Raw genomic sequence first — 13,569 nt, forward strand, 5'->3', positions numbered from 1 at the left:
CTATAGCATGTCATACTAATACATTTACTGTCATGTAAAGAGAAATGATACAGAGACGAAGTATTTATTGTAAAGTGTATTTTGATTGAGACGAGCTTATTAAGTCCTGTGAGAAATACGTACCCTACAGTGACTACGGGAAAGTGAAATTTGTGGTCTTCCTAAGCCATTTTGTACCTGGTGCATTTTTTTTAAGTTTCTTCCAAATAAAGTTCTTAATCATACCCACTTTTAAAGTTGTGAGTGAAGGTATGTTTCAGTTTTTTGTTTTCCTAATGCATTCTAGTCATAATTTTGCCTGCTTAAATATCACTGTTGTTCAAGACTGGCACAAAATAAGCATTGCTAACATTGAAGTGTCACAGTTGAAAGAGCAGAAAGCTTCAAGCTTATTACCTAAACATTAAAGAAAGATGTTACGTTCATTTAATGCACAGAATATCAAGGATGCCTTGAAGGTGTTGTCTAGGTACAATATAACTCCCAAAGCTGCAGTAACTGGCTACAAGAGTACAGACCTTGTGGCTCTTGAGGCTCTATCTCAGAGTAGTCATGGGCAGTGGAGTCATCGGCTAGGTAGCCTCCGTCTAGCTGAGGAAGCAGAGGCAGAGGTGGCAATGTGGAAGGTGGTGGTGGACGCCCCAGAGCCAGTGGGGACCTAAAACAATATATAATCTATGAATTTACTTAGAAAAATTCCATTAACGATGAATGAAAACAAGAAAATATATATTGAAGTGTACACAATTTCAGTACAGTACAAGATATGTGGAAACGCAGACTAAATTAACAAGGATTACAGAAAGCTCTGTGATGGCTTCACACAAATTTAAGTTGAAGTTTATGGTTAAATAACAGTAAATTCAGTGCTAAAAGTGAAGAATGAGAGGCCATAACATACGATATAAAGAAGGGGCAATACAATAAGTAACTAACCTATGTGGTGGCGGTGACAGTGGTAAAGGTGGGGGAGAATGAGGCACTGCTGGTGGTGAGCGAGGACGAGGATGAATTCTTACACTTCTTGAAGTTGTGCGTGAAGTTCGTGAAGCCTGGCAGGCAAAGAAAAATGATAAATTACTATATACAAAACTAAATTATAACTAAAAAAAAATCAACAGAACATACAGCTGGCTAATGCCAGCTGTATGTTCTGTTGAGAATGGTTTATTTCCTTGAAATTAGGATTACCTTAATTACAATAATAATTAATTTGCAAGACAGTACAATGGGTCGGTGAAATTACATAGGTTTGGTATTTTTACATTCATGCAAAGTCACTAACACGCATAGCGTTTCGGGCAGATCCTTAATTTAACATACCAGGTAAGATGAAAGGGTACATTGTAGTGTTTTATATCAACAAATAACTACAATATAAGTTGACAAGAGGTGATTACACTGGCAAGGATATGTGTCTTAAGTACTAATATTGGGGAAGTGGGTAGTACAAGATACAGTGCAAGTTTGAAGCACAAGGTAGGAAACTATGAGGATGAAATTAGGTACTTTTTGATTTTACTTTTGAACAGGGCATGGGTTGGAATTTTTTTTTAATTCATTAGGGAGCGAGTTCCAAATATTGGGCCCTTTTATTTGCATGGAGTGTTTGCACAGATTAAGTCTAACTCTGGGGATATTATAGAGAGATTTATTTCTGGTGTGGTGCTCATGGGTTTTATTACATCTATCAAAGAAAAGTTTCAAATCAAGATAAGCATTTAGAACCAAGGTTTTGTACATGAAGATAGCACATGAGTATGAGTGGAGTGAGTATGTTTAGTATGTTAAGGGACTTGTGACTACATATTGGTGTCTGTCACTGAGATACAAATGAATATTATCCAGAGCAAGGCCTAGAATACCATAGTGGTGAAGTTTAAGTAAGAGATAGCTATGGTTTGCAGTATCAAAGGCCTTTCTCAGGTCAATGAAGAGGCCAACTGGGAACTCATTTTTGTCAAGGGCAGTGTAGATTATATGAAGCAGACAAATAATGGCATCATTGATACTCTTTTGGAAATGGAAGCCAAACTGGCAGGGATTTAAAATGAGTTTTACAAAGTAGGAATAGAGCTGTTTGTAAATAATTTTTTCAAATATTTTTGAAAGTATAGGTAGATTTGATATTAGTCTGTAATTGTTTAAGTCAGATGTCTTGCCTCCTTTATGAACTGGCATCACTTTTGCTTTTTTAATGATAAAGAAAAATATGACTAGAAATTTGTTGAATAGCAGAGCTATGGGTAATGCAAGAGCAGGGGCAGCACTCGTATATAATCATGGATGGTATTTCATTAAAGTTCCCAGCTTTGGTTTTAAGTGATTGAATAATGGATATAATGTCTGTCAGGCTGACTAGTAATAGGAGTAGAGTTAGTTCTTGGTTTACCACATTTATTACCTTGAATTTGATACCCTGGTAAATGTTTGTCCTGGGTTAATGTATCCCTAGAATTTATGTTGTTCTTGCAGTCACTAGACTGCTGACATCCTAAGGTGGTCATGGTTGACAGTCAAGGTGGTGTGATAGAGGCGTGCTTCAAGACAAATTAGCCAAAGAACATCAACTTGTAGTGCGGAATGCCTATGTTTTGTGACTCATTAATATTCTCATTTAGAATCATTATACATTTACTAGGTCATGTATACAGACAAAGGGTAAGTAGTTATACTGTACATATGCAAAATTAAAGAAAGCTAAGGATATTAATAATAATAATTCATTGTGTCGGGGGACAGGAAGCCAGAGTGTATTGTGAATATGAACATGACAGCGAGATGTGAGGGAGTGGCATTTGTATATATTAATTGAGTAAACACTATATTTGTTTTAGAATACTGTACTGTATATAAATGCAGAACATGTCAGGATCACATTAGGATTTGGTAAGACCCTTTATTGAATGTTGTATTCGTGTTGACAGGATGAATCGCTAGTGGGCAATTACAACAAATAGGCAATGAAACACACTACTTGGCTATGGAACACTAGACACGTAAACTGAATGTTAGAATAATGACTAAAGGTAACTGATAGTTTAACATCCTGGTGGCTAGAGGCAGGTGCTAGTATACATTATGTAGCTTATGCATACTTGTGATATACAGTACTATATATAGTTATATACTAGTGATATATATGAAGCATAATTGTGGTAAGTGCCAAGCTTAGACCTAATTGAAAGGATTCTCATCATGTTGATACTGTATTTAATAGAGGTTTGTGAAAAATATAATACATATCATATACTGTACAGTATAAAGTAATACTGTACAATATTCTTAATATATACAAGAGCATACTTATATGTATGCTATACATTGCACAATAAATGTGATTGGGAGATAACACACCATGGATACTTGGGATCGTCCAGAAAGTGTCCGATGGACAGGTCTGCGTACAAATGAAGATCTTCGTGATGCCGCATCCGCTTCCGATAAGCGGGCAATTTTAGCCTCCTCTGCTGCCTCTACAATGTCTGTCTTCAGTGCTGAACTCAACAGCTGATACCCCAAAGCAAAGATGGGATAAGTTAGGTTAGTTTAGTTAGTATGACTAAAACAGTGTAACTAAGTGCAATCCGCTGGTGGAAATATTTGCAACTTATATAATGAGGCAAAGTAATCAAAACACCAGTACCACTTGTCATTAATTCTGTGGATGCACTATATAAAAGTACAGTAACTATATTTACAGAGGTTCATACAAATTGTCATGCATATACAAGAAGTAAATAGATCATTGACTGGACATATCTGACACTGCCATTCCTGGAGAAACATGCAAGAATGTCACTATACATACATAGAGTACGTATCTAGCACTCACCTTTCATCTAGGAGCGTTTCATTATTTACCAGAGTAGTAGTCACATTGTTGAAAATTCTATGAACTCCTTTGAAGAATCATACCTCTCACCCACACATTCATGCTCCTTTCCTTCCATTTAGATTTTGTCACTACATTTTTATAGCCATGTTCACATAAAATCAAAGTCAACCTATCATTGTTGATTGTCTGCATGGCCAAACCACACAAGAACTACTACTACTCTCGTTTGTCTTGACTATTCTCTCTACTCCATAAATATGTCTCGCATTATTTCTGTTCTTGCTCGAACCAGATGCACTTTCCTCAAATCCATTTCTGCCAATTCTAATGTCTCTTAATTTTGCATTAAACAAGCAGTTTCATTTCATCAGACTTGGCAGACCTATAGCTCCCAAATACATTCTTGTAAATTTTAGACTGTATTCATATCTGTACCTTTCATTAAGCTCCTCACAATGTCTATCACGTAACTTTAATATACAAATTACACAAGCTGATGTCACAAACTGTGCACAAGCGTTACAAACACAAACATACATGGTCCATATAATTTTTTTTTTTCAACCTTTCATTTGATTGTAACCTTCATCTCGCTCGCTTTACACCAAAATTCTTCACTATACAAAGGTCTGACAGCTTCCAATTAGCCTTCTCATTTTGGTGTCAAACACTAATTTTTTCATTCTGCTGCCAACAACTATGAAAGCAAAAAATGCTTTCTATCAACTAACAGCATGCACTAATTGTGCAAATCTACTTTTGCCAGAAAAGTGTATTAGTTGTGCTTAAATTATATTCAATACTCATCTAGTAAAGTTTTCCTTTGTCCTTCCAATATAGACTACTCTTCCTTAACTATCATATGTCATATATACATACTCAATACGAGTGACAACACACACTTGCCTCTGACACTGTCATCCCTTGAGTGGTATCATCCTGAGGAGGTTCTTCAGGAATCTCTAAAGGTGCCATGCCCTCAAAGCCACCATAATCCTCAAACATGTAGTAGTCGCCAGATCGGATAGCTGAAAGAAGTGGAAATTATATCAGTACATACCAGCCAAGAGGTCGACAATGATAGCAGCAAACAAAGATATATCAACTGAAATTTCATAATTTTCTAATCAATTTTTCAGATATAACAATAATCTGCAAATTATCCTAATATGAATGTTTAAGCAGCTTTAAAATACAATTATTTAAAGATGTTATTGTTAGTTAACTGATGTAGAGCAAGAGTGATTTTTGGAGGAAGGAATGTTCATATCAGCAACCTGTTTGCTGCTATAGCATTTCACACAAACAAATATTTGGTCACATTAATTTGCTATTCAAGAAGTTTATAATTACAATGCCATCTTCAAAATCCAGATCATATAATTTTGGGCCCAATTCAAAGACGCAAGAAATTATAACTTACAAAACTTAACCTTTTTTCTGTAACACAGTTTATCTCAAAGTATTTTGTAATTTTCTTATAACAAATAATTTGTGTCAAACTCAAAATGACAACCATAGAATTTTGTTTTGACTATGCTGAATGGCTTTTTATAGTTACAAATTTCCCTTTCTAAGGTTGTGTCCATTCAATAAAATCTTTAAAGCTAATTCTAAGCAATATTAACCATAACAAAGGCTAACCATTAACAAATATCAAGGCTATCTTCAAAGGCTACACCTCAAGTGGCCTCCTAGAATGTTTTTCTGACAACTTTCATCATCATACCATCCCAAAACACTGTGTATTACTGGTTTAACAAGAATGTAAGAACACCAATGTTATGTACTCTCACAACCCATTGTACCTTCTTGTATATGAATAAATAAATAAATAATAAATCCCCCAGCCTTGCTTTGTCAAGCTTAGTTTAGTTTCCTACTCGCATATTCTCTTCTTTGTGAAATTAGTCATTGTCTAGGTTCCCATGTTACTTTCTTCTCTTGTTGAACTTATGGTCTTATGTTAAAGTTAAACACTCACATACTCTACTTTGTACCTTCGTTAGTTACTGACTCGTGCGCTTGACACTTTGTCGCCTTTACCATAATTTTCTACCATGATAATGCTTGTTTTTATGAAATATGTTACATTCAGTTATTAATGTTACTTTTCCCATGTTATTTCTTACTTTTTTACTATTATAATTTACCCCCATTTATCAAACCTTGGCTGGAAAGACCAAATTTTGATTTAATAATGCTCACTGGCTATTGGTATATGATAACCTCATCGCATAGCAATAAATTAAAAATGAACTCAGAATTTTGTTATGGGTCTAGGTTAACTCTCTACATCCATATAGATGTAATATAACCATATTGCCCGTCATGCCCGAAACGCTTTGCGTAATAGTGGCTTTAGGCATTGTATGTACTAGCTCTACCTATAAGTCAACCAATCTTTGTAAAAATTTATTGTATGTATGTACCTTACCTAAATAAAATATTATTATTATTATTATTATATTTACATTATTTGTATAAAACTTGGTAATAATAACTAAAGCTAACATATGATAACTGTATTACCCTGGGGATCAAAGTATGATTACTTTAAGAGTTAGAGGCACAATTTATACCCTTCTTTTTTCCAAGCTCCATGCATGAATTTTATCGAGCGAAACCTTAATTTTAACCCCTTATATGAGAGCATTCAGGATTTCACCGCAACCAGTAAAAAATCTGGATCTAAACTCCAACAAATTTGAACATTTAGAATTGTTGATACAGTAGTAAAACTGGGCCTTTATTTAGTGAGATCACCTAATGGAGGTCTGTATTTTGGAAGCGGCATTGTAACTTGTGTATCATTTAGGGTTGTGTATGCTTGAATCTGAACAAATGAACACACACACAGTCAGCAAATGTGTACAGTATTTCAAAAGCATGCTCACTAATTGCTATTACAAGAGTAACTAACAAATACTAGTCAGCATTACAATAAACAGTTTTCATACACAGTATCACTTTTGGCATTAAAATCTATTTATTGTAAAGATAATTTCAAATGTTTAAATGGTTTAAAATATTGCAGTTTTAGATAACTGAAACACTGCCAAAATAATCTTAGGCTGCTGAATATACAAATTACTTATGATGCTAAATATGAATACAGTAACCTTAACATTGAAGAGAGATTACCCATTGTAATATGTAAATATTTATGTTTATTGTTGGCATGAAGTGAGCATGCTCTTTTGTTAACAAGGGAAGAAATGTATTCCTCTATTCTCGAGTTCGCACGAAGACATCTGACACGACATAATACAACACAGTTGAAGTATAGGAATGTAGAGCTTCATGGATTAGAAATTATTTTCTGCTTACTCAAAGAGGTTAGTTAAGAAAATGTTAGTTGACATAATGATAGTCAACACAATGTAAACATTTGACAATAAACGCAGACAAACAGTCAAAGAAATAATTAGTAAAGAGTTCACATGAAGATTCTGGAAAATCAAATAAATTTTTTTATAAACAAAAAAATCATGAGAAAATATTTAATGTTAGATTATACAGAGAAAAATAAGCAAATGTATGTTATATGCCGCTCCTGCTTGGTAAAATCCCTTCCTTATCATTCCTCGGTAACCAAATTCTGAGCCAATAGCCCAAAATTCACACGAGGCTTACATGATAAAAAGATGTGTGGTTTTATTCTTTAACATAACTATCTGGAAAAATGCGCTGTAGAATTTTCATTAAGAAACACATTTACATGTACTGTACTGTACTGTGCATATTTGTATACCGCTATTTATTTATGCAGTAATTTCCCCCTCCAGAGTTCATCTCATCCGGGCCTAGGGATGCACACGTTCAATAAACGACTTTTATGACTTCATAAGCAATGACCAAAACTACGGATTTTAGTGTGTGATTATTAAACCTCGACTGGCTGGAATGGTTACCTTTTTACATATCAACAATTGAGATTCAAACTCGCAGCACTCCACAGGAAAATACCTCATGTGATGGTGTGAGTCGTTATATACACCATGCACTATAAAATTAGCAGGCTTAGTACAAGACAAGAGAACAACAGCCTCCTCCATTAACACTGCCCAAAACAGAGATGACTGCCTAGCGATTACTTTTCAAGGTGGATGATAGAGGGGGCACTGGGAATTATGGGAGGTTACCATGCATGGGAATGTCAGCAGATTGTTGAACAGGGTTTCCCATGGTGATGCTCTGCCTCATTCGCTCCAATGCTAGATGGTCAAACTGCTCCGTGGGATTTATGTGATCAACAGTGAAGCTCTTTCTTACAGGCAGAAATGACATATCTGCCGCAACTGTGACAATGCATAATTTCTGAGCAATTAAGTAATAGTGCTTTAAAGGTACTTTGGGAAGATTTACCATCAATTTAATGGTCAATGCCATTTCCAGAAAACTAATAAAATTTTGCCAAAAAGTAGGGAATGGAGACAAGTGATAAACCTTTCCTTGAATATGTTCTATAAAATATTGACCGAAAGTAATATGCATTAACCCTTAAAGTGCAACTGTCATCATAGGTGCCACCTTGCCTTGGTGTAAGGGGGGGAGGGGGGGGGGGAATTTAGTAAAATAATACATTTGAATTTAAAAATTAATGAAAATGCAAACAAATAAATATCTAAATTTCTGCTTTAATGCAGATTGGGAAGACAGCTGGGTGGGGACTCATTGTCTGTGGATGACACAGTATAACACCCATTGTCAGGGACAAAGCCAGTACTGTACCTAGGCTTATTGTGGTCTCCCTTAAGATAACTTGGGACCTATCCCTGGATGCAATTCACAACAATCACCTATATCCTGAGTACCTTTTTTACCGCTTTGTAAATAGAAGTACAGTATCAGGTGAAAGGAAACGTGCCTATCTGTTTCCATCCCGCTTGAGGATTGAACTTAGATCCCTCGATTATGAGACAACAATGTAGATTACAATACTGTGCTACAGGACTTCCTATTCAGTTTGATGACTCATCATGTGTGGGTGAGTCCTTATCTTTAAATTAGATTGCTTATATATTTGCCATTTCAGTTTAGTTTACATGTGTGGAATAACTAGATTTCTGCACACAACTGACAAAAACAATTACTGTAGACAGATCTTTAGTATAATATTTTCATAACACCTAGTTTATGGACTCCCTGGGGCCTTTGACAAGCCATCGGCTTCCTGTTCTCATCAAGGTCACTAGTGTCGGTGGCTCTTGGGTAAATTTAGGTATATTGCATATAAATCTGTTCCAGGCACATTTCATAGGAAATGTCTTGTAACCCACTCTGTTTCTACAATTCTGTCTGAGAACATTATCTATTAAAAGATTCAAACACAGGTGGGAAAAACACTAAACTGTGATTTGAGGATAATCACAGGTCACTGGAACACAATAACCTTACTGCATAATAAGTAATTATAGCTCTAGTAGAATTTTTCATAGCTCTCGGTAATTCTATCATAAAGATGTTATTTTATAGATGTATTTTAGCCGTACTGTATTTACATTCATTTGTATAAAAACTGGCCAATGACTAAAATATAAAAAAATTGAAATTGCATTACCCTAGGATCAAAGTACTGTATGGCGATAACTGCATTTTAAGGGTTAACGTTATTTAATTATGTAATGGAGGGCCGAGAAGGAGGCAGTTAAAATAAATACGTCTGTAATAGTGACTGAAACTGAATGGCAAGATGATCATAATGGGGACACCTGAGCAGAGGATATCCAAAGCTGTAAAACAAAAAAATGATTGGTAACTGTGTATATGTTGAAAATAAATATACTTGCATAATATTTAATTGTAATTTGTGATTTTATACCATCATAAAATGTAACTAAAGTATTTGGTAATGGAGAATAATTGAAGCTTTAATGAATATTCCAAATTTATCATTGAATTAGAGACTTTAAAAAATTAGCACCTAAAAACAAAATAAACAAAAAACCTGGAATCAATAATAAAATTATAAATAGAGCACATTTAACAGAAGTTACAAAACACTGAAACAACAAACATTCAAACTGTCAGAAAGGATGGAGAGTAAGGTAACAGAATCCATTATCAACTCCCTTGTTGTGTTATTGATCTTGGTTATAATCAACAACAACTAGGAGACAAAAATTCTGATACTAGTATTGGAATAGCATGTGGTGCATTTTTGTAGACTATATAGAAACTTTTTCTGATGTTGGTGTATATGTCTTTTAGTATACAATGGGAAAGAATTCAAACTTATTCTGTGTGTTTACTATGGGAATGTGTAATAACCATGCAAAATATTTTTAAATCAGAGAAGGACATTACAGGTGTGGTGGGACATGGCTGGCGACGTAGTGGAGACGGAGGGGCGGTGGTACGTCAGGTGCTCTCTCAGCCAAGGGGGACCAATGTCATGAGTGGCAGGAGCGGAGGCTCGGGTAGGGGCATGGCGGTCCCGCAAAGCAGGATAAGGCGGAGGGGAGAAGAAGGGGAAAGACTCCTCTGATGGGGAAGTGATGGGCTGGTGCGAGAAGTGTGGGGTGGTAAGGGAGAGTCGCGCAGGTTCCAGGTAGCCATCCAGGGAGAAGGTCATGTTAGCAGAGGACGGGGTGGGTGCTCCTGGAGTGGCACTAAGGGCGTGGGGGCGGGGGGACGACAACCCGTGCACGTCATCCACACCTGCGGAGGGGGGCAGGGGAGGGGACGAGGTCATCTCCAAAGGTAGGGGACTACTGACATTGGAAAACTGTTCCGAGGTGTTAGCTGCAACAAGGATAAACACGGGTATTAGAAACATGCACTGCCAATACCTCATCTTCAAAGGAAGACTGATACATGGTATGGCACGCATGCTTCTTTTACAGGCACAAATTTACGTCAGCCACAGATAAAACACATTCGTGAAAATTACCATCCAAAGGCAATATATATAACAGCCTAAGCTTTAACTAATACAGAGGCATAAGGGAAGAATGGGTATTCAGGCTAATAAGAGGTTACTCCATTATTGTCCTAATGAGTCCAACAGTCATTTGTGCTAGGAAGTATTACTCTGTTCATGCAATAATTGACTTTAGTCATAAATAGTGTTTTGAAATGCTAGTCATGTGATCCTTTCACAGGGATGACATATCAGTTACATATGAATTATTAATTCAAAACCAAAAGTAAGGCATAATCCAGATAGTAAGATCACCTGCTGAAAGATTTGACAACAGTAATATCAAAGCAGAATGTGGTCCTCCCTACACAGTGACACTAACATAGATGAAAATTTTCTTACTGTACATATAGTAACTTAAAATTTGTCACAGTTGCTAATACATCCAGTAACAAAGAAAAATAAGGCTTTCAGTGAACACGAAAAGTTCTTTCCTGAGCTATTGCATAAGTTACTTCTACTAGTAAGATCTCTTGTCAGGCAGGACAACATACACGACTGGCATCGATGCCCCCAGGCAATTTCCGAACATTTCTGTAGGCTCATGTTAATGCTAGGGAGTCACTTAGGAATACCAAGTAACTAATTATGTAAGGAAGGTGCCATGCCTGGAAGACTATTTAGCTGAATGGAGAATATTAAATCCATTCCAGAATGACCAATGTAATAATTTCTTTCTTTAAAAAAAAAAAAAAGATGGTGGAAGGCTGCAGGTAGTGATCAGATAATGAAGAAGTCAGCAGAGCAATACTATGTGATCCCTTAGAAGTAAAGTATTTCTTGGAGGAGGTATTTTGAGTTTAGGTGAATGTATTTTCTGGAGGTTATTCTGGGATGGATTGAGAATGCTCTAATATCTCCCTTCCCCATTCATGGTCCAGTAGGAGTAGCTTGAAAAGACCCCAGAAGTGAAAGAAAGCTGCATAGGCCAAACTGGATTTTCTTTCTCTCCCAGGAAGAGGTGGATTTTCCCTAGAGGAATGGCCAAGTGATTAAGTTTGCAAAATGCTACATGGTACATAGTCTCTCATGCATGAGAACGATAATTGATGCCCACAATCTTGCTTTAAAAATTGAGTCAACATATATTAGTGGCTGGATTTCTTTTGCCAATGTTGCTTATTTCTTAAATCTTCCTCAAAATGTTTTGTCTCTTGAAGGCTGTCCCACAACAGCTGAGTGTCTAACATTTCTATCACAATAATAGCACATACAATATCATTTGAATTTTCTTGATATGATGAGCTGTATATTATACACGAAAGCATCGATGAAGCAATTTAAGATTAAAACAATCATTTATATACAGTATTTACATTATTATACTATACAGAATATCATGCTAAAGTGTATATAGAGGTGAATAAAGTGAACACTGCTTCACTCAAACCAACCCAAAACCCTCAACCCAACCAGGAACCCCTTAATCCACCCTGGAACCCTCAACCCCAACCCAGAACCCTCAACCCAACCTGGAACCCCTTAATCCACCCTGGAACCCTCAACCCCAACCCAGAACCCCTCAATTCAGCTTGGAACCCTCAAGCCAATATTAGTGCATCTTGTTGCATCTGTTTAGTCAACCTAGATGCATCACCTTGGCTTCAGCCTCCTTGTAACCCTTCTGTTAATGCCAAAGCTTTACCTAGTCAAGGGTCAGTATACAGTCTTTTGCAATACATGTAATTCTCAGGCAGCCAAATTCATATGCATTTTGCACACTAAAAAATATGGCCTTTTATCTATAAGAAGTTTGAGATTCTAAACAGTCACTATCATGAAAATTAATAACTCTCCATTAGTTAAATTAAATGATCCAATACACTCAGTACCGGAGCTCTCAGGAGCCAATCTTTTTTTTTTTACACATGAATTCATAACCAATGTAGTTCACAGTTAGAAAAGTCCTAAAGGGCCTGCAAGTTATTCGTGTTAAATACCTTGGGTATAATTTGACATGCACAAGAGCTAAATGAGGAATAAAGAAAATAGAAATATGAAAATGGTAACCTTCTTATTTGTGTCTAGCAACAATAACTAATTAAAAGGCATGCAACCATGTGTAATCTGGAAGTGGAACATACAACAGGCATCTATCTGTACAAATACAATTTCGTCTAAAGATCTGTAAGGCAAAAACACGTGTACATCAAGATGACTGACACACAAGCTGGCAACACCACAAAGCTCTACATGAAGTTCACTCAGCTGTATCAGGCTACTAAAATGAAGATAAATTGCCATTAACTTGCACAGGGAACACAATTTGTTGAAAGCAAATATTTATTTTTGAGTACATGTGATCAAAATCACAACTCATAAATTTGTAAAAGAATGAAAGACAGACGGATGACTTTTTTCTTTTCTTTTTTTAAGTTTTGTTTCCCATGGGAACACTTCCTTCCCTGAAGGGTCCCAGTAATGTTCTCATCCAGATGCTTCAATGACCTTCAAATATTAAAGATTGTTGATGGAACACTTGAAATATTTTCAAGTGAATAATTCCTGATAGTCTAGCTATTGAATTTCCAGAATAATATATCAAGGATATTGCAATGCATTTACACATTAATAATACTGTAATTATAAAACTACATTTTTAATACAGTATAGTAAACCTCTCGCTGAGCAAACTTCACGAGTAGAATGTGCTGTGTATGGAATATACCTCTGTATATTAAATATTTATAGGCCATAGATACAATGACAGTGGTGACATACCAACCTTGCATTAATTATTATTAATTATTATACGAAGCAAACAGCACCACATTTGACACACTAAAGTTTGATGCGGCACATCATG

At 36.0% G+C, this 13,569-nt stretch overlaps 1 protein-coding gene across 1 annotated transcript in view; it reads right to left on the minus strand.

Moving 5' to 3' along the window:
• The window catches only part of LOC123769848 (piezo-type mechanosensitive ion channel component), a 113,792-nt gene that overhangs the window by 28,722 nt on the left and 71,501 nt on the right, over positions 1-13,569 (minus strand). Inside the window, 4 exon segments of the mRNA XM_069301244.1 lie at positions 519-658; positions 937-1,052; positions 3,358-3,510; positions 4,745-4,866. Coding sequence (XP_069157345.1) covers positions 519-658; positions 937-1,052; positions 3,358-3,510; positions 4,745-4,866 — 531 coding nt within the window.

This window comes from Procambarus clarkii, chromosome 45 (assembly GCF_040958095.1).
Source record: "Procambarus clarkii isolate CNS0578487 chromosome 45, FALCON_Pclarkii_2.0, whole genome shotgun sequence".
Classification (NCBI taxonomy): domain Eukaryota; kingdom Metazoa; phylum Arthropoda; class Malacostraca; order Decapoda; family Cambaridae; genus Procambarus; species Procambarus clarkii.